Consider the following 20,614-nt stretch of genomic DNA (forward strand, 5'->3'; position numbering starts at 1 on the left):
TGGGACTTTTTGTCGACGTTTTAACGAGATACCGGAGCGCTTTGATAGAAGGCAAAAAGAATGAAAGGGAGAGAAGGTGAAGGAGGGAGAAACGGGGAGAACAGAGACATGAACACGAACGTCGCGTTGGACGTTCAGCTTTTCCGCTTTAATGCAGCCGGCAGAGTTGCTCTTTTTTCGCTCGAATAGGGTAAATTTGGCGTGCATCCCCTCGTTGGATAATTAATTGAACCGTCATGATTGACGATTAGGACCGCGCGACGTGACTCGCAACGCTCCGAATTGATCCCTGATTGGTTCCATCATGGAGAAACGCGCCGTTAGTCGCAATCGCATTGACAGCAAACATTTCCGAAAATATAAATGTTATTCAGACACATTTATCTAGAAAATATCCTAAATAACAATTCGAGTGTATTAATAGAATTTTCAATATCTTTTTATATTTACGACAGAACATTAGTATTCCTCGCTCTTTTCGTAATTTCGTGGAGTAATAACAATTCTTTTTATTACTAATCTGTTTCACTCCACGAATGCTTAAAACATCTCCCATCATGCCGCGCGCATTTTAATTCGCGAGAAGCAGGATTTCGAAGCGACACTCTGTTTAATCGCCGTCACTCGCGGAAGAAAAATAATTCTTCGTCGCGCGGCGCGCCGCACGCGCGCGTCCGATCGAACTCGCCCTCAAGTTCGGAGCCTTGAATCTGGCGAGGACGGCGCTTTCGGATTCGTGCCAGCGCTGATTCATTGCGGGAGATTAACAGCCGATGCCGCCGTGACGGCCGCGACAGAAATGGCATGCTCTCTATTGCCAGAAGATCGGGTTATTGTGCGACGACGCCGGCGACGATGACCACGACGACGACGATGACGAATCGTCAAGTGGATTATTCTGACGACGCGATAATCGTCGACGAATCAGTGACAGATACTGGGTTGAAAACTCGAAGATTGCGAGCTGAGTAACGTCTCGAAGGTGAATCGATGCGCTTACGGTGCAACGAGCGGGCGTAATCCACTTGCGGTTAAGTGTGTTACTGCACCGACTCCACTTCATCGACCCCTCGGGCGCAGACGTTCGCTCGCGCTCTAATTCGGGACGCGCCGCCGTTCGAGTGTTTTTTCGCCCGGTGAAGCGTAGTGAAGCACAGCGAAGCGAGACGAGCCTGAGAGAACGGGCGTGCATCTTTTATCACAAAAATGGCGCAAAGTAAATCCCGAAACACCAGTGCTGTCTACTCGCTGTTTACTCGCAAGCCGCTGGAGCAAAACGACAGACACGCGCGCGTGCGCGAGCTTTTTCCGAAATATACTCTTTGTTGAAACACTCTTCGCAAATCTGCGATTCGTTTACCAGTCGCAAAAGGACGACACACGATACACGTTGTCCGCTCCACTAACTAAAGAAAACCGAAAAAAATTCGAAAACTCTTTCTTGCAAAAGCGAAGGCTTCAAGGCTTTCCGAGCGCGGCTGAGCGCGCTAATAGCTCCACTTAAAAAGTTCTTCGGGCAATTTCATCGATAGATAGAAGCCAAGAGCCGCTTCCCGTTTCGCGCGCTCCACTTTGCTCGCGTGACTCATCCGGTTCGACTCGCGCGAGCTCGTAATTCGATCCGCGACGGTGACACGTTACGCCGGCCGATTCACGTGTCGCGTTCGGCCTCATTGATCGTCGTACAACGGATGAACCTGTCGATCCTGCCAATCTCGGGACGACATAGGGTTGAGGGTGAGGCGGAAGGAAGGAAGAAAGGAAACTTTCGAAGACACTTTCGAAGATCGTCGTCATCTTCGCGAATGTCGCTCGATCCTGATTCGCGAGACGGTGATCATAAATCGCCGTTGGGGGAGACGATATTAAAATTTCTTTCCCTTTGAAAAAAATGATATATACCGAGAAGAGGGATGCTTATCGCCTCATGGGACATCCACCGGGGACATTAATCACGCGCGTGTTCCTCCTGTTAACAAGGAAGATAAATAAAACCACGTACTCTCCGAGGATCATATAAAACATGCCGCTCTCTCCCGCTCTCTTTTCATCATTCTCTCTTTCTCTCTCTCTGTCTCTTTCTTTTTCTCTGCCGCTTTCTCTCTTTTACGGGCCAATACTTCGTTTTCAAATGACGAATCGCGAGCAGTATCGCAACACGATAACAAAGCTTAGCTCTAATTGCACTTATCTCTTTCTATCTCTCTTTCTCTCTGTCGCGAGATAGATAGATATAGACTCTGCCAGAACATACCGCGCAACACCAATTGATTTCGCAGTTTGCCGTCACGTAAACTAACTAGATCGGCTAATTAATTGTCATCCGAGAATAACTGTTTATTTTGCGTCAGCCCGTCAGTCGTTAGCGTAGCGCGCTCGCGCTTTTAGCGCGAGTCGCACTAATTAGCACGGGCGTGGAATAATCAGCGAAACGCGCAGAATGAAGAGAGAGAGAGAGAGAGGGAGAGGCGCAAACAATGGTAACATTACATGAGATCGGCGCGTACGCGTGTCTGACGCGTAATCGAAACCCTCCAACCCGTCCCGAGTGCTCATTGCCATGCCGATTTCCAGTCGGAATCGCGCATACGCGTATTGGCCCGCGAGATTCGTTCTCGTGCCTCGACACGGAAATATCGAGATGCATGTATGTACACGCCGATGAAATGAAATTGTTACAGTTGTCCGCGAGAGAGGCCGCGCGAAATAAAAAGCGAAAAATAGAGAGAGAGCGCGCGCGAGCGATCGTGTCGTGCGATACCTCTCGCACTTTATTACGGCCCGCCGAAGGGAGAGAGAGAAGAGTGCGACACAGACGATCGGAGGGAAGGAGAGGGAAGAGAGAAATTTCCACGAGGCGAGTTCGCGCGCGAGTGTAGATCACGGTTTCGCAGTGCACCGCCGTTCACTGTGATCGCACGGTCGGTCAGATCGCTAAAAATAATCACGCTCTCCGCGAGCGGAGTCGGACACGTTAAGGAGAGATCGGCGGGGCCGCGGCCGCCCAGCAGTCTACACGATCGTCGGGGGCATACCGGGGCCAATACGCCGGGCAATTAATCTGCCTTGCGCGCGGCTCGCGAGCCCGATTTAATCTGATCGGCCGATCTCGCGATCGCGGCCGAGGCCGAGCGCTCGTTCCGCGCGCTGGAATTAAATTAATGCGCCGAATTATTAACCCTCTCGCGCATTATCGACTACCAGACGTACCGATCGCCGCGCGTCGCTCCAAGATGTGGATTTAAACGCTCGGCATTGTGCACTGGTTCGCGTTGTTTCATGCCGCATTCATAGACGCGAATAATTGTCGACAACAGTAGATTTAGTATGTTATTGTATGCACTCTTTAGTATGCATATTATTCACAATGAACGATGAACAAGTCACGCGTGTGAATACTGACACGCGTGACTTGTTCATCGTGTCAGGTTACACAGAGTCCATTTCGCAGGATTTACGGCAAGAATTTTTCGTAGTCTATCTCTATTTCCCCTTTCCATTTGAAATACCTCGAAATACCTCGAAAAATCCCCACGAGATAACCGTAATTGAAGTCAGTCTATGATTGACTGTATAATTGACACAAATCAATTATAGTTATCTCGGAATTCCCATCGCGGAAGGATTGATTCGAAATTCCAGCAAATAGCCTAAAACATTGTTTGGCTCTCTCGGTTCGTGAATAAATTGATATAGCGAATTGTTAAAGCGCGCGGCGTTACACGCTGTGAAATTGGCCCGTGTGACGCATTAATTTAATATAAATCCTCGCGCCCGGCCGCGCGATCGAGCGTCTCCGATCGCGCAGATACGCGAATCCATAAATCAAGCGGATCTCGAGATCGATTTCCGCGTAATAACGTTACCTCGCAATGAAGTTCGCGATTTAAATCATCAGTCAATTAGTTTCGTAATTGTACGACGTGGGGGATGACGACAGCGATAACAATAATAATCGCGACGAAATAACTGTTATTATCGGCAATGCGCATATCGTAATGCCGATTACGGCCTAACTACGTGCCAATTCCGCATGTTATTATCTACTCGGATCGAAAATCTGGCGACAGGCATGGAACGCGATCGGATTTATTTCCCATAACAAACGCTCGCCTGTGAAAATGCGCGTGTCAGTGCATTTCGTGCCGGTAGAGAATAATTTATTCTCAGCGCAGGCAATTTTTCGAGTGATGATCCGATGATTCGCGATTTGATTTGTTATATCACGACATGATGTTCTCGTAAAAGTAACATGCTTGTACTTTTTTTATGTACATTCTCAAAGTTGATGAATTTAATCCTTTTGCAAGATATAAAGTTTTAATTACAATTGTACGTTCTAAATACGAAAATTATTCTTCTGTATTAAACAGCATTCAACTAGTATATTCCAGGATTCTGTATGATTCTTTCATAAATTGCGTCCCTTGTACAGAATGCCAGACATAGATCTCACTGAATATCAATTTACATTAATTAACATATTAATTCTCATTTTAATAGCAATTGTCTTCAATTATATATATGATTCCTGAATTTTATTAATAATCTCACTTAATGCCTTTCATATCTGCAATTCTGTTGCTCCGGGCATCGTGACGCACGATAAGATCCCGTACGCGCCGCTCGCTCGCTCAATCGATCGATCGATCGATCGATCGATCGAACGGCGACTCCATTGGATCGAGCGATCCTTGGCGTGCTTGTGCCCGGTATGCGTTGGATCGGCGACCGCCCAACAGTCTACCCAGTCGCCCCGCGTGCCGGCATGGTGTATACACACACCACACGTGTGGTCCCCCCATCAGAGAAGGGGCACAGTACTCGTCCGCCCTACCTCGCGCCTCCACCTGCGTGCCCATCGGCGCACTTTTTGCCACTCGGATAACGATCAATTCCGATCAAATTAAAATAATATCCGCGAAACGGCGGGATCCAGTTATCACCGCATATATGCGCCGTTCTTCTATACTCGAGAATTCATTAGAATCTGTAATTAAATCTTGCGATTCCCGCTGACTTCATGATTACGCGAAATACGATTAGAGACGTGTGAAATTGCCGCTGCTCACGTTTCACGATCCCTTTGCATAAATAATGCCACGTACGAGCTGCACAGCTACCGCTCCTGATGGCTTCATGTAATCATGCAAAAATCATTGATCTGTCAATTCACGTCAGCCTTGCTGCGTCAAATTCCATGTTAGAGAAGAAGCTGATCTTAGGAAAGCGATCAAGGAGCACGTTAAACCTTCAGTATTGGGGATTAACGTTTTACCTGGCGAAACAAGTATTATTTCCCCTCGGATCGCTCATTCGTCACGGTGTGCGGCCTCTGCGTGTGCAGAACTGCGTGCGAGCGCAGGGAGAGTATACAGAGCGTGTACCTGTAGGTTCTCTCTCCTTCTTCCTATCCCTCTCTCTCTTCTTTCTCTCTCTCTCTCTCTCTCTCTGTCCTTTACTTTCGGATATGGGCACAGGACCGTACGTGCTCTGGATACGTACACGCCGATTTCCTCTCGTCCCCGCGTGTCCCTGCGGACCCAGGATGGCACGGCCGAACGTGCCTCACCCCGCATCGCATGATGCGACCCAATCTGGTGTCCGTTCGGCTCCCGAGCTCTACTCTATTCCCGTTAACGTTAAGTCGCCGCATACGCCTCGTCGCCGCTACGTCTCCGACGCTCGTGAAATTTCGGATAAATCTCCGAGTGCGGGAGAAGGAAAGAAAGATAAGATAAAATCGGAGGATAACCGCGCGTCGGGAAACTTTTAATGCACTTTAAGATTTAATCGCGGAATTTTCTGAGAGCCTCGAATTGAGACAAGCTGGAGAAACGCATTCGAGAATGACGTATCGACTATCCGGGCCACTTACACGTGCGTTTAATTAATGCGTGGAATCCATTCTCGATTCGGACGAAGATTTATAAAACATGGTCAATGTTACATAAAACAGCTCGTTCGTCTCGCGTTTCATAGCCGACGCTCATAAGTGTCTTATACGTGGATAATTCTCCGATGTCAGATCAATATTCATGTCAGGTCCAATATCCATGTGTAAAAGTAGTATAATCATCTCGAGACTAACAGTGCTTTTCATTTTTAAAACGAACTAGTACGGCTCAATCGTCGGGTCACTATTCTTTCCCGATCGGTCAAAAGTGTCACATGACGATGACCACGACAACGACAACGACCAACGACGACGATGACGAGCCATCGTCCAGCGTTTGCTCAGCTATTTACCTGAAGCACCGTTGCACCGGTGCGGTTCGCACAACGCACGCACGCGTGTCCTACATTACGGGCCGTGTGTTCAAGAACGCGATGATAATTGGCGTCGATTAATTTCGATAATAATTCACGGCCAGAAACCGCGATGTCAGGCGACTGTGATCGGGGGCGAGCGAAGTCAGTTGGCGTTCCGTTGATGATTTCACGACCTCACGCATATCGACGCGTTTGCGTCCGTTATCTGGGACCCCATTACGTAAATAGCAGCGACGCAGTAGGTGTACGACAACGAGCGATCTCGTCGTTATTGAGCGCGATCGATCCTGAACGGACCTAAATCCGGAACGGCCGGCGAGAGGAATTTCTATTAGAGAATTCTGTAAATATATCGGACATTTGCATCGCGAATGAAGTAGATCTCTTCCGAAGGAATTATCAAGAATGCAAAGTGAAAGCATGATTGATATCATGGAAATAACTGCTATCATGAAATTCAGAAGTCTCACTTTGTCTTCACTTATATTGTTATACGATCGCAGATATCGATAAAAGTTTCAGGCAAATTGCGTTTGAAACATACAATGGAATCGTATCGCATTATGAATTTTGAATTTCGTTAACAGAAATCTAGTTTACGGGCAATCAAAGAGTTTCGCACGAAAGTATCCATGAAGTGATCAGATACGATATTGCCACAAATCGTTGTACATATTTGCGATTTCGAAAGTTCGAAACCAGGGGAAATTCGCTAAAAGTTTTCACGCAATTCGCACTATAATGTCATCCAACTAGCAAAATTTCGCGCAAGAGCGTCCATCGCGATGCCAGGAGAGATTCGAGACCCAAGTTTAATTCGAATCGGACTCGCGATGTTCCTCGAATGCCAGCGAACGGAGGGCAGCCGCGGAGCCGATCAAAGGTGCGAGAGCGACCACGAAGAACGCGGGAAATTACGTACCACCGGAGCAATTTGTTTCCGGAAACTCGAAATATCAGCTTGATTGCCTGCTCGACACGCGCGTTTCATTTTACGCATCACGGCGACACGCAAGGGCGACAGTTTTAGGAGAGAATCGCTCGGTTTGCGCGCCGGCGAGCTTGCGGCGCCTTTGAGAGGTGGAGAACTCGAAATTTCTTTTATACTGAGTCTTTTAGATGTGCATGTACAAATACACAAGTTTATATAAAATACAAAATACATATGTAGATTTTGTACAGAATATACGTAAGAATATATACCGAATTTACTTTGATCTCGAGGCTTACGTCTGCAGAGCCTGATATTACGAGTTTATCGTATACATTAATATCTGCAACAAGAAATTCGAATGCAAGAATTCTTCCCCGATAGTAAACGTATCGAGAATTCCATATTGCATACAAAATCGGAAGGCCATGTTAACAAGGAAATCGTATAAGCTATCCGGTAAACCAGAGAACCACGTCGAACGCTCGGGACTATTCAGTTGCAGATCGTGAAATGGCATTTGGCGAGGGCCCCGCGCCCTAATAATTGATCAGTTACGTTTGAAGAAACATATAACAGCACGAGCGTGCGCACATTCTCGGATGAATTGCGGCGCGCATTAACGAAAGCGCAGCGCAAGCTCGTGTCCAAGCCGCGTGTTTAATTCACAACATAATGTGCACGCTAATTCATTTACGCACACTCCCGCTCGAGCTGGAATCCCTTACGGGTGGCTTTGAACTTCGCAGCCACTCGGCAAACTCGGCGGGGAACTCGCTCCCACGGTCACAAAAGAAGGCGCCGCGAAGCGGCGACAGAACGATGTGGACGGATAAAGGGAAGGGATGCTCGAAGGGACAAACGTCACCAGGAGCACAGTCACCGGTGAGACAGTTTCGACACGCGGTGCAGACAGATTGGGCGCAGATACGGTTATCGGCCGCCAGACAGGTTTTGCTCGGCGGTTCCCCGTCGAGACGTCGTAATTCGCTGGCGACCGGCCGGCACCGCTCGAGCACTTTAAAGAATTGCACACACAACACACGCGCGCATGTCAGGTAACAAGGCTTTATGGAAAAACGGAGTCGCGGAAACGGCCATTACCGGCGACCACGCGATCTCCCCTGCGGGCCACTTACGTACGTAAGAATGCCACCCCCCTCTTGCTCCGCGGCCTCGTAACGTTACTGGATACGGTAATGGATAGCTGGAATTCGGCCTAGTCAAGGTTGCGTTCTCGCATCGATATACCTATCGAATGACGTTGACACACGAGAGTGCGCACACAGAAAAATTATGGGGAGCGCGAGCGAGCGCTCGTTCGATTGCGATCGCTGAGGAAAATGTAGACGCGGATCGACGCGGCCGTTGCATCGAGATAGGAAAATGGAAACTAGAGCGGAGAGAGATAAAGGGGAATCGAAAAGGAAGAGGATCAAAAAGCCGGAATAGAGAGAAGAGACACGCGCGAGTGCGATGGTCTCCTTCGATCTTGTTTATCCCTCTTATTCACTTCTTCGTTTCGCTCGAATATAAACTAACAGAATGTAAGAACGGGTTTCCCCGATTATGGCCTTATAATTGACGTCTTCGAGGGTTCCCTTCTTCCCTCCGACTTACGCCGGTTGGTAGACCCGACTCTTACGACAAACCATCACCGAACATCCCCGGAATCGTCTATCCTGTGTTCCGCGTGTCTCCCGACACCCTACAAGTTTCTCCTTCCTTCCGTATATCCGCCACTTGAGAGTATATCATCTTGGCGCGGTTTGCATGATCTTTAGTCAGAGTAACCTGCGATCAACTCTCTGCATACGTTAGATCAATATAAATTCTGTGTGTGCGTTTATTATGTTAATAAATATTTATACATTGTTATATTATATTATATATTAAGTAAATCATAGTAAATGTTTTGTGATATTGCGATCATCATCTTGACATATCGATTGCTAGTTTAATTACAAAATATACATGTATCACGGAGATCGTGTTTGAAATCTTTACGCGAGATATTATAAATGATGTGCTAATGTCGCATATTACCTATATAGCTACGCGGACATTCCGCAATTAATGTATATACGTCCCGGCGCACTCACTATATATCTCGTGACTTCTTAACAGCAAGCATCCCGGAGACGAGAATTCCCGAAACGCCTCGTGACCCGTATCGGTCGATACTAATGACCACGTTGCTAATTAGCCTTTCCTCAGAAAGAAGTCGCGTCGGGTCGACGTGTTCTATCGCTTTGCTGCTCGTAATTAGTGTACCGGCTAATTAGTGCGTCACACGATTACGCAGCACCATCCACCACCGTGCACCTCGGAAAAAGAGCTGGGCTAATTATTTCGTCGCGACAATTCTCGGCGGGATTGTTAAGATTATTAAGATTCGGGCCGCCGTCGAAGATCCGATTATCCACCCCGCCGCGCTCGCACGTGATAAATCTACTTAACGAGGGGCACGGGACGGGCGAAGGTACGCGGACTTGCTGCGCAGGGCCGGCCGAGATCCTCGAGCGCAAACTGGATCGCAAACTCAAATTTGCCCCAGGTTAAATCCGCAATTTGACCTCCGGGAAATCCGCTTTATTCGCAACTTTTCCTTCTTCTTCATCGTGCCACAAGATCCTCACTGTTTTAATCCCTACGTTTATGTAAATGAAACAGAAAGGAAACAGGCTTAGGTTTCCACGATGATCTTCAGAAGGTGCGAAATTGCAGAAACAGCAACCCTGTGAATCTATCTAGCTCAACAAAGCCAGCCCTGCCACCGCTTTGCCGTCGGCTTCCTCCTGTATCCTGTCGGGATCGCGACATCTTCGAGCGAACGATAATGGGATAAGTCGCGAAAACTTTCGATCCTCTTCCCCCATTGTCGAGATGGATGTAACACCCGAAGCTGGTAGGCGTTAAGCAAACGAGCGCAACAGTTATGAAGTCTCGCGGACGAGACGTCGAGGAGACGCAGACGATGTCGACGACGAGGACGACGACGGGATCGCTAACGACAACGACGGTAGATAGGTACCAGCCGGTAGTTTCCGAGCACGTCAAAGGGCCCCTCGTGTGCTCATTTTATCGCTCGAATTCGCTTATCTTCGCCAAAACTTGGCCGAGTGATCGGTCTTGAGACATTGTTCGCGCGGATCTACGTAGACATGATTAAAACGCTCGATACAGCGTGATATAATTATGAGACCACGTATTTAACTAGACAAGGTGTGCCTTCACACACGTTTAAGAGAATGTCGAATCCGTGCTTTCCCGTGCCAGGACAGGCAACCCTGAGGAATGTGCAATGCGATTCGATAAACGAGAGATTCACGAGAATAAATTCACGATGTCGTGACGTTACAATCACGATTCGCTTGGAAAATTCAGAAGAAAATCAGTTTTGCGTTTCAGCCTTCAACGTCTTTTGGATTTTCGTGGGTAACCGTTCGGTGTGTGGCGTCAATCGATTTCTGTCCCAGAAAAACGCACGTATTTGTCTGTCGATAGCGTTGAAATAAATCATTTCACTTCAAAACTCGGCTTCGTTTGTTATTATAAAATTCACGCGAATGCGATACGGAAAATGCGGGGAGGATGTGAGAGGGGTTTCAAGTTGTAAAGGTAGTAAAACCATCTATGCTGTCAATTTAGGTTGGCTTACATATTATTCATAAATAAAAGTTATCTTGTATTAATGTGCACTGTAACGAAGTAAAGTAACGTTCAATTGTTTGTATTAATTAACGGTATTATCTGAAACGGCACAATATGACTACAATTTACGTTTACATAAAAATAAATAATAGCCCCACGCGGATTACCGAAGTATTATTGGAATATTAAAACTCTCCTCCTTTATCTTATCGCGATTTCATATTGTGCAGCCCCGTTTTTGTGATATTTATTTTAATACACCACTTTCAGCAATAATGATTTATTGGTTGAATTACTCCAATGGAAGTTTTGCGTGCAATAATTCGCTCGCGAACCTACCATACGAATCACCGGATATTAAATAAGAGACCACTGATTTAATCGCGCGTTATTGTGCATTGTTACTAGTGCGAATTACTAATAAAGCCAGGTATTATGCGATTACCTAATTAGCGCACAAATCCTTGACTAATGGTCTGCCTCTACCGCGTAATTGCAATTAAGGACGTTTGGAAGAACAGTTATCGTTTTACAATTCGTTCTCCTTTCCTCTTTTCTAGCTTTCCAAGCATTTTGCTCGGCATTTGGCTCTCTGGGAGTAAAATAATTGGACAAATCGAATTTCCGTGACAATCATGAAACGCTGCATTGTACTCGCAATGAATTTTCCCTGATGTTTACGATCGCCGCGTGTTGGTCTTACGCAAGTATCCGTATCGATTACACGTCAGTAACTTATTATCTGTTTCATCACGAGCCAGTCTCAGTAGCAGCTTGATCTGACCTCTGCACGTCTACGGGGTGCCCCAGATATATGCACACTTCCCCTCGACGGCAGGCAGGCTCTTCAACATATTTGCACTAAGCTGACAGTTCCTCAGCAGAGATTATTATTTTTCTCTACAGGTTTTTTGATCTTCCATGATGAACGTACTCAGCGACTGAATTTTCCGTTAAAGTAAAAAAGAAAAGTGAAATAAAGTTTAATTGTATTATTGCAACTACGATTCGCGCGTAATGAGGTATAACCAAACCCTGAAAGCGAATAAATTGAGGAATAAATCGATTTATTAAAGCTGCGCGCACACTAATTTTCATCTAACCATCTAATCAGGAATTAGTAATTCGCATTAGTAAAAAGATGCTTAATACTTTATCGCATCTTCCTAAGATCCATTCTTAAATAGTTCATGAATGTTGTCAATCGCGAGGAGAGATCAGCAGTTATTAACTGAAATGAGAATCGGCGCAATTAAGTGACACCTCGTCCGAGCCACCGGGGTTCTCGACAGTTCCCATGAGAAATTCAGGAGGAAGAAGTCAGTCGGACTTGTCGGAAAACCCGACAACTGACAGGAAGCCGGCATGAGTGTCTCTCGGACACTCGGTGTACACGGGGTAGTACTCGCGGTGCGAAGTAGTCGTCGACTATCGTGTTTCGTTAATGACTCTTGTTCCGTCAAAGTCGGATATCGTGCGCATTTAGCTCGCTCGTTCGTTCGCTTGCTCCAATCTGTCTATCGTCGTCGCGATTACGCGCCGCTTGTTAACTGTTAAAGACAGGTGGAACCGACGCGCGAGTGCGCTCGTGCACTCACATTCATGATTACTACTGCTTTACGTACCGTCACGACGCGACGTTCACGATAAGAAGGAAATTTGCAAACCTGCGACCGACCTCGTCATCCTCCGATGCCCGCGCGGAATTTGTCGTATCGCCGGCGGCTTTCTACTTTTCCGAGTGCCGGGCGGTTTAAGGTAAATTGCAAATCGGATCGTTCCTTATGCTCGTGTCTCAATTGCGTCAGCGATTTCTACCGAGCGTTGAACGAGCGGTGTAGAAATTTTCAGCGAGGTGCTTCCGCGAACAGAACTGTATCCTGGGAGAAAAAAGGCGATTTAGTGAGAATTATATATTAGTGCACCGCAGGTTTCTTGTAATTATACCGGAAACTCCTAAAGATCCTTTTATTAAAATTTCTCTTACTTAACTATTGCTAGAAACGGCATTTTATGAGTATTTCCTAAATTCCCAAAGTTTTCTACAATTTCTAAATTTTTTTCATCTATGAGTATTTTCTGAAAAATATAGATATTACTTCTAAAGATCAATGAAAAATAATGACAAATTATTCTTCTCTTCCAAGATACAAATACTTTCATTTTAAAGTGTTCAACTTTCTATTTTTATTCTTTGAGAGTTTTCAAATTCTCCGGAATTGCTCGCGAGTAGCTCACAAACACGTTTCTCGGGGAAATAGGAGGAAAGACAGGCAAGACTCCGTTCATCGTTCGTCACGTTCGGCGCGATAAATCGGCCGCGGAGGGTCGTCACACGCGAGTCAAGTCTCGCCAGCGATGAAGTCAATCCGGCGGCGGTCCAATGCAGCCGACGACGAGGACCAAGTGGGAGAGCCCCCGCGGCGACGCCGAGAGATCGCGCGGAGAGGTGGAAGCGCATTGAACTACCGCCGCCGCCGCTGTCGCAGCCGCCAGCAAATTGGACCATCTTCAAAAACTCGCCGCTCGCCGCTTATGCACCAACGCGACGCGACACGACGCCAACAGAGAGGGAAAGAGAGAGAGAGAGAGAGAAAGAGAGAGAGAGGCGCGTACAACTAATCGGCGATTACGAAGTGCGGGCGCAAGCATGAGCAAGGCGTCGCAAGGCGTCGCCGTCGCGCGAGCCGTCGCGTCGCGAACTCGCGGACTTACGTGGCGGTTTAAATATAAAGCGCGACGAGACGCCGCGCGTGCCGACGATCGCGCGCTCTCGGGGAGAGCGCCTCCTGATCCCTCGACACGTAGGCGTCGCGACGAGATAATCCGATCGCATGGATCGCACAGTCGATTACGACGTCCTTGAAATTCGCGGAAGCAAGGGGGTTCACTGACTGTGATCCCCGTGCACTTATGTGAACGATATCACGGCGACGTCTCGTAGCTGCTTCCCTCACGACGACATCGCGCGACGTTCTCGCGACGAGATATACGATCTGCCAGAGAAATATGAATCTTACGCAGGGCGACGAGAATATCGGAGAATGTAATCGGATAATGAGAGCTGAAATGAGGGATGGAGTCATCAAGTAATCGTTAGAGCTTGATCCGCCACCTGATCGAGGTGAGGCTCAGAGTGGAGTGGAGTGAAGGAATTATAAATTCTATGACTTCAATATCGTTCGAGGGTGGTCTCGACCTCTCGCCGCGTTACAAATTTCAGTAAATCAAGCATTGATCAAGATTGAATTAAAACGCGCGATACCGAGGGCAGCGGTGGGGATGAAAATTAAAACGCACCGATAGCGATACGTACCCGTCGCACGGATTACAAATTTACATCGGGCATATATAAAATATAAAACCAAAACGAATTGGAAATAAATTTCCATACGGAGTTTTTTGACGAAGTCCATGCTTCAATTAACAGTTAAAACAAGTTTCGTAAATTAATAAAAAGCTTACCGACAAATTTAGAGCGTAAAATGTACTCGTGCATCGTGCCCGGTCGTATCACGCGCGAATTAAAATATTCATGTGCGTTTACATAAGTTAGCTGGTCCCGCGCAGCCGGCCGCCGTCTGCAAAAGGGGAAATATGCATCCGTACGTTCCCGTTCGAGGGAGGGAACATTCCCTCTCGTATTAACAATATTGCCACGGCATATCCCGGAGCTGATCGAGAATTCTACATCGGCGCGACGCGCGTTTCAACTAAAAAACTATCAGCCGTCCGCTCGGCAGAGCGGAGCGCGAGCTTGATCATGCCCTCGAGTCATCACAAATCGATCGGTGCCGGTGTTCGAGCTCTGCGACGAACAATTACCATGGACAAGTGAGAAATCCCGCAATGCGCGCTCCTGTTTGCTCCAGCCCACACGCCCTTGGGGAAACGTTAATTCTTTCGTTCGCTCGAACGTACGACGATACCGTATATTGCTATATTTTGCGGAGTGATATTCACTGGTGAAAAATCCCGGGAAACCATTTCCTGCGATATTTGAACGCGTGTTTCATTTCGACAAGAGTGGCGACGTTCCGAGATTAATGGCCCCTCGAAGGAGAACGCCCCTTTCCCGACGAGGAATGTCACGTTGCGCATAATAATATCGCGTGCGATAATGTAAGAAGAGATGACTGTTTGCGTAAAACAAAGAGGAGATTTACCTATTTACGATCACATGAAAGCATAATGCGCATACTGCAAACTCGTTTGCTGCGATTTTATGATTGTTTTTATCGATTTCTTCGGAGCAGCGGGACTTGCAGATCGCAAAAACCACTCGCAGTAGCAATCACTGCAGGAATGCGGTCTTCGCCGAATAATGACTTTACCTATTAATCCCTTTCAGACGAGGGTTATTGTTTAGCAGCTCGAAACTGGAGCACTTAATTGTAAATTATTCAGAATCGTACACGCATTCTAAATGCATATTTTGCAGCACGACAACCCTCCAATTAACGAATTAATTAACACTGCGCTCGAGAGCGGCGTTAACTACCGCTCCATGTGAGAATCTCCATTTCAAAAAGCTGAGTGTCCCGAAAGAAAATTTACTATGCAATCAAATAACATGCAACAGCGGCTATGCTATCAGGTATTACATCTCGTAAAAATGAGCAAAAGGAAAGGAAATTTCTGCTCCAGAAAGAATTAACTCCGTGATAAACGGCGCGATAAATCGAAGACTTGAAGCGTAAAAAGCGCAACAAGTGCCAAAATAAGAAAAATCCAGAGAAAACAGGAAGAACCTACTTGCCGAATCAATAGCCATTTTATCGACAAGACAAGCATACAAAGTACATTTCTCAGACTGGCTTTGAGATGTGCACAAATATCTTTCAACATTATCGGCCACAAAATTCGGAGCATACGACGCGGCTCGCACAAGCTTTTCGTCGAACAATCTTCGAGATTATCGCTTGCTATTGGCATGCGATCGATCGCGATTGCCTCTCGCGATCTCTGACCGAGCATGTAACCTCGCGTAATATTATACGTAATTTTTGGGACTCACCGTAATCCGGCCGAACGACAGCCTGGACGGCCTGTTCGTTCTTCTTGCTTCGGATCACCGGCTCGCCGAGGATCGTGAAGTTCCTGGGTCCCACGCGATTCACAAACACTAGATACACTTTGCCCCTTTTAATATTGGCTCGCACCACACCACTCGGATTATCGCGCTGCTCTTGCTGTTGCTGCTTGCTGCCCTTGTTGCCGGCAGCGACGGCCTCGTGGCCGCCGCACACGGTTGACTTCCCGGGCGCCGATTTGTCGCGGAAGTGCAGCCGCACGCTGTCGTTCTTCTGCAGCGGCGGGAAGCCCGGTTGGCTCTTATAGACCTGCTTCACCTCGAATGTCACCGCGTAGTTCACGCCGGACTTACGCGACGACATGCTGCGGGCCTTGCCCTCGAACACGGTGGGCGCCAGGTACGCGCGATTGCCCACGTCGAGGTCCGGGCACCAGTTCTGCCCGCGGCAACCCCTGTCCTTGTTCCTGCATCGGCGTCGCTGCTCGCGCGGCGAATCCGCCCTGGTGCGGTTCTTTGGTCGTTGCTTCGCCGATCGGGCGATCCGCGGCCGCTCCATCGACGATTCCATCGGTAGCGGATACGCGAAAGGCTCCTGCGTCGAGGAGTGACGGGGCGCGCGGGTCAGACCGGACTCGTTCATCTCGGGGTGAAAGATGCGGACGCGCTCCGCCGCCCCGTTGCCGGGAACCGCATCGGGCGACGATCCTTCGTGGATCATGGAGGTGCACCGATGTGAGTTCGCGTCGTTGCTCGTTCGCAAACTCCGTTCCTCCACCAGTCCGGGAAGTTCCATCCCCGGATTCGATGAGCTCGCGCGATCATTCGCATGGTTATTCGCACGATCGTCGGGTGGCAAGATTTCGTCAAGGTCACGACGTGCGGCACTGGAAGTCTCGGAGAACGAGTACTCCGGGTGATGGTACCGATTTTCCCCGCGCGTATACTTTGATATCTCGCCATCAATGGCCCCGTCCAGGACGCTCATCAACGGTGAACGATGCTGCTCCGCCTCGATGATGGTGACGCTCGTCGTCGTCGTCGTCTTCCCGAGGGTGTCCCGAATGGCGGGGGGTGCCGCAGCGAGCGCGAGTGCGCCCCACCAGCCGCTTAAGAACCCGGCCAAAAGCAGAGGCGCCCACATCATCCGACCTGATTAGCGGTGTGATCGGGGGGGTGAGGTCGACACCTCGGTCACCCCGACTCGCACAGTGGCACGCGCGCTTCTTCGCCCCCTTCTCTTCCTTCACCTCCTCCTTCTCCTTCTCTTCGTCGTCCTCGTCCCACGAGAGCTCGGGGAGAACGGGCCCCTTTCGCTGCCGCAAGTCCACTCGCGGGACCCACGAGTTAACCGAGTCCAGTTCCTCTCGTTGTTCCTCGCGACTGGTCACTTGTACGGTCGAGACGATTCGCGACTCGTCCCGCTCCGTCGGATCAATGACTTCTGGCCAGCTTCCTCTTCCGTTCGCGGAGTCCAGTCGCGCTCCTCACGAGGTGTTGTACCGCCGGTAGTGAGACGTCGGTGCTTCTGCCACACTCGTCTTCATCCTACGCGACGCAAATCTCCTCATTCTCACAGCCGGCGGAGGCAGACAGCCGTGGCGAGCCGCACCACGCGGCCGCTTCTCTCTCCCTCCCCTGTCTCTGTGTTCCTCCTCGGCGGGGGTGTCTTGTATTATCGCAGGTGACCCCGACCGACGACTGCGACGATCGCGGACGCGACAACCAGCATCGATCCCCCCTCACAGTTCCTTATCATTATGACTCGCGAGTGGCACGATCATCATCCTCGACCCGACTTCTTGAAACCGGGATTCCTCCGTCGATTGTCCCACCACGAGTCCCCCTACGTTTTCGTACAAGGGGGATTTCCGATTCTTGATAACCGATCAACTTCTACGTGCCGGCCGTACGACGAGTACAGCAGTTCTCTAGTCCACGTGCTTGCTCGCGTTTGCGGGTGAACGGAACCGATCAATCTCACAGCAGGAAACACCCGTGACCGTCAGACGCGTTGATCCTCTTCGAATCTTCAACAACATCGAATCGAACGAGATTCCGTGAACGGTCGTCCCGTCAGCACAAGTCGCGCTGTCCGAGACTCGGTGTCGCGTTGCACTCCGAAGCGGGAAATGCGCAAGTGAGAAAGAAAGGGAGAGAGAGGACACTGTCAAGTCGGGCGTCGCGACATCGAGAACGGGAATATGAGGACGGCAAAGATGACGGCGACGACGACGATGATGAGGACGACGAAGACGAGCACGACGACCAGCACGACGTCGACGAAGAAAACGTCTTCTCGGCTTCCTCTCTGACCAACCGACGAGACACTATTTAAATATATCCACGAGACGCCTGCAGCTTTCTTTCTCTCTCTCTCAAGTTGTGCGACCACCCGCCCATCCGTTCGCTCGCTCGCTCGCGCGCGCACTGCACTCTTTCTCGGCCGCAGCTAACCACTCCGACGCGCGCGTCGCACCGCGCACAGCTCCGCTTATCGGAGCGGGCCACCCTCGCCGATATCGCGCAAAGAAGGACGACGGCAACGAATACGAAAATGACGATAAAGCTGACGATGACGATAACGATGACGATGACAACGACGAAAATAATGAAAGTCACCAGCGTGTTATCGCACCCCTTTCGTCCCTGTTCTGTTTTCCAACTTTCTCTCTCGTTCTCAATCCCCTAGATCTTTCCTATTTTTTTACAATCTCCCTCTCTCTCTCGCACGCGCGCGCGCGCGCGCGCGTGAGTAATCGCTTCTTCCTCTGAAGAATAATCGCGCGGATCGCGCGGACGAGGTAGTGTCCGGCGACGGGGGGGTTCGTTTCGCGCGTGTCGCACGCGGCATGCACACACGAGGCGCCTCGCGTGTCACGCGTGTCGCGCGAGAGGCCCGGAGGTAGGGAGAGAGAGAGAGTCGTCGGTGGCCCCGCGTCGGGCGCGCGCGACGGTTCAAATTAGACTGAGCGGCCCGCTCGCGCAGACCGAGGCCGGCCACAGCGCCAGCGGCGTCTGGCGGACGCCGGTCGAGTCTTGCGCGCGCAACGCGTTCGCGCGAGAGCGAGACGGAGCGCGGAGAGAGCGACGACGGGCCTTTAAGAACCTGTATAACAACGACCTAACAACCGAAGGAACCGCACGCGTGATCCTCACGGTCCTCCTCCAGCCCCGTCCCGCTCTCACGCTTCCCCCTCGCTATCTCTCTCTTTCTCTGTGTCGCTCCCGAGTTTCTTCGTCGTCTCTCCGTTCCTCTTGTTGTTCTCCCTTTTCCTCCGGAACCTACGTCGTCCGCCTGTCCGCCTGTCCTCCGCGCGAGCGAGAGAGACAGCGCTCTCTTTCTCTCTTTTCCTCTCGTATTCAGTCGTGCTTTTCGCTTGTACGGCTGTTCGTCATCTTTTAAATTGTGTTCGGAGGTGCCCTCTTCTTCATCTTCTTCTCCTTCTTTTTCTTCTCCTTCTTCTTCTCCTTCTTCTTTTACGTCGTCTTCATCTTCGTCCGTGCCGGACCGCGCTCCTCTTTGCTCGCGCGAGCTGGTGAACGTCATCGGACTACCGAAAATAAAGTCTTTCTCCTCCGCTCCGCTTCCCGATCCTCTCCCGTCTCTCGGTCGCTCTCTTCGCACCACTTCCGAGTCGAATATACGCGCGAGCGAAGAGGCTTTATAAATGCGAGCGCGAGAAAGAGCGCGCACACCGCGGAGGGATCCTTCGTCTCTCTCGCACTCTCTCTCTCTCTCTTTCTGCCTCTCTTTTTCCTTCCCTCCGTCTCGAGAACTGCCAATCAAACGGTCCTCCACGAGAGTCGGCCTCTTAAACGGATAGTTTTTCACGCTCGCCGCGTGACAGATTAATCCCGGGCTAAATGGCGACACTTAAGCGCGCCGCGCGCCGTAATTAACGCGCGCAGCGGCGATCTCTTAATGTCTTTCCTCTCGCACTTTCCCGCGCGCGCAAAAGCTCCATGCTCTGTCGGATCTATCGAATATCCGCATGATCGCAACGTAATTTACCGCGACTCGTGATGCATAAAGTCATTTTTAACGTGAACGGTATACACTTAAGAGAAGCAATTGAAAGATTACAATTACGTTGGCTTTCATAAATCCGGCGGTATTTCTTGGTTCAGTAAGTTTCTGAAATACGAGACTGTAATTAAAGCACCTTTACGTTCTCCTAATTTGATTGAAGAGTGCATAATATCGCGCTATGCTTTCTGAGATGCAAGTGCAGTAGTAAGTACCTATCGCAAGTTGCAAACAGCGTATACAAAATGCATTTGAAGTAGCAACCCACCCCATTAAGCAACCCTCACAAGATCAAGTTCCATGTGTAAAATTTTGATATATCATTTTTTATACACGCATGATTGACATTTCATTCAGTTATTTCGTGCAATACAGCGTTATTCCTGGCACGGACAAACCACACATTTTGGCTAGTAGTCGATAGTTTAATAATGAATTCTATTAAATTCCTATTCAAAGACCGTTACTGCATACGCATGGCGACGCTTTTTTCTGGCGTGAATAATAATACCGTTACTGTATAATTAGGCATCGTTGACGACATGACAAATGACGGACATGCGATTTATTCCGGCAAATTTAGTTTACATTTTCATCCCTCGTCAATTTTCCCCCTGTATTATCTTCGTCGAGATTAATTAATCAGATATTCTATTTCGGGATCGTCCAGTTTCGCCTATTAGTCAAATTGTTT

The 20,614-nt window shown here is 49.0% G+C and overlaps 1 protein-coding gene across 2 annotated transcripts in view; it reads right to left on the minus strand.

Annotated features, from left to right (window-relative positions):
* The window catches only part of LOC105287539 (protein vein), a 318,479-nt gene extending 299,593 nt beyond the window's left edge, over nucleotides 1-18,886 (minus strand). Inside the window, exon 1 of one of the 2 annotated variants that reach the window (XM_020034337.2) lies at nucleotides 15,876-18,885. In XM_020034337.2, the coding sequence (XP_019889896.1) occupies nucleotides 15,876-17,037 (1,162 nt within the window). In that variant the 5' untranslated portion in view covers nucleotides 17,038-18,885. Of the gene's footprint in view, nucleotides 1-15,875 lie in introns of both variants that reach the window. The other variant, XM_011353130.3, reaches the window with a different exon arrangement.
* Between the last annotated feature and the right edge of the window lie 1,728 nt (nucleotides 18,887-20,614).

Source organism: Ooceraea biroi, chromosome 5 (assembly GCF_003672135.1).
Source record: "Ooceraea biroi isolate clonal line C1 chromosome 5, Obir_v5.4, whole genome shotgun sequence".
In the NCBI taxonomy this organism is placed as follows: Eukaryota; Metazoa; Arthropoda; class Insecta; order Hymenoptera; family Formicidae; genus Ooceraea; species Ooceraea biroi.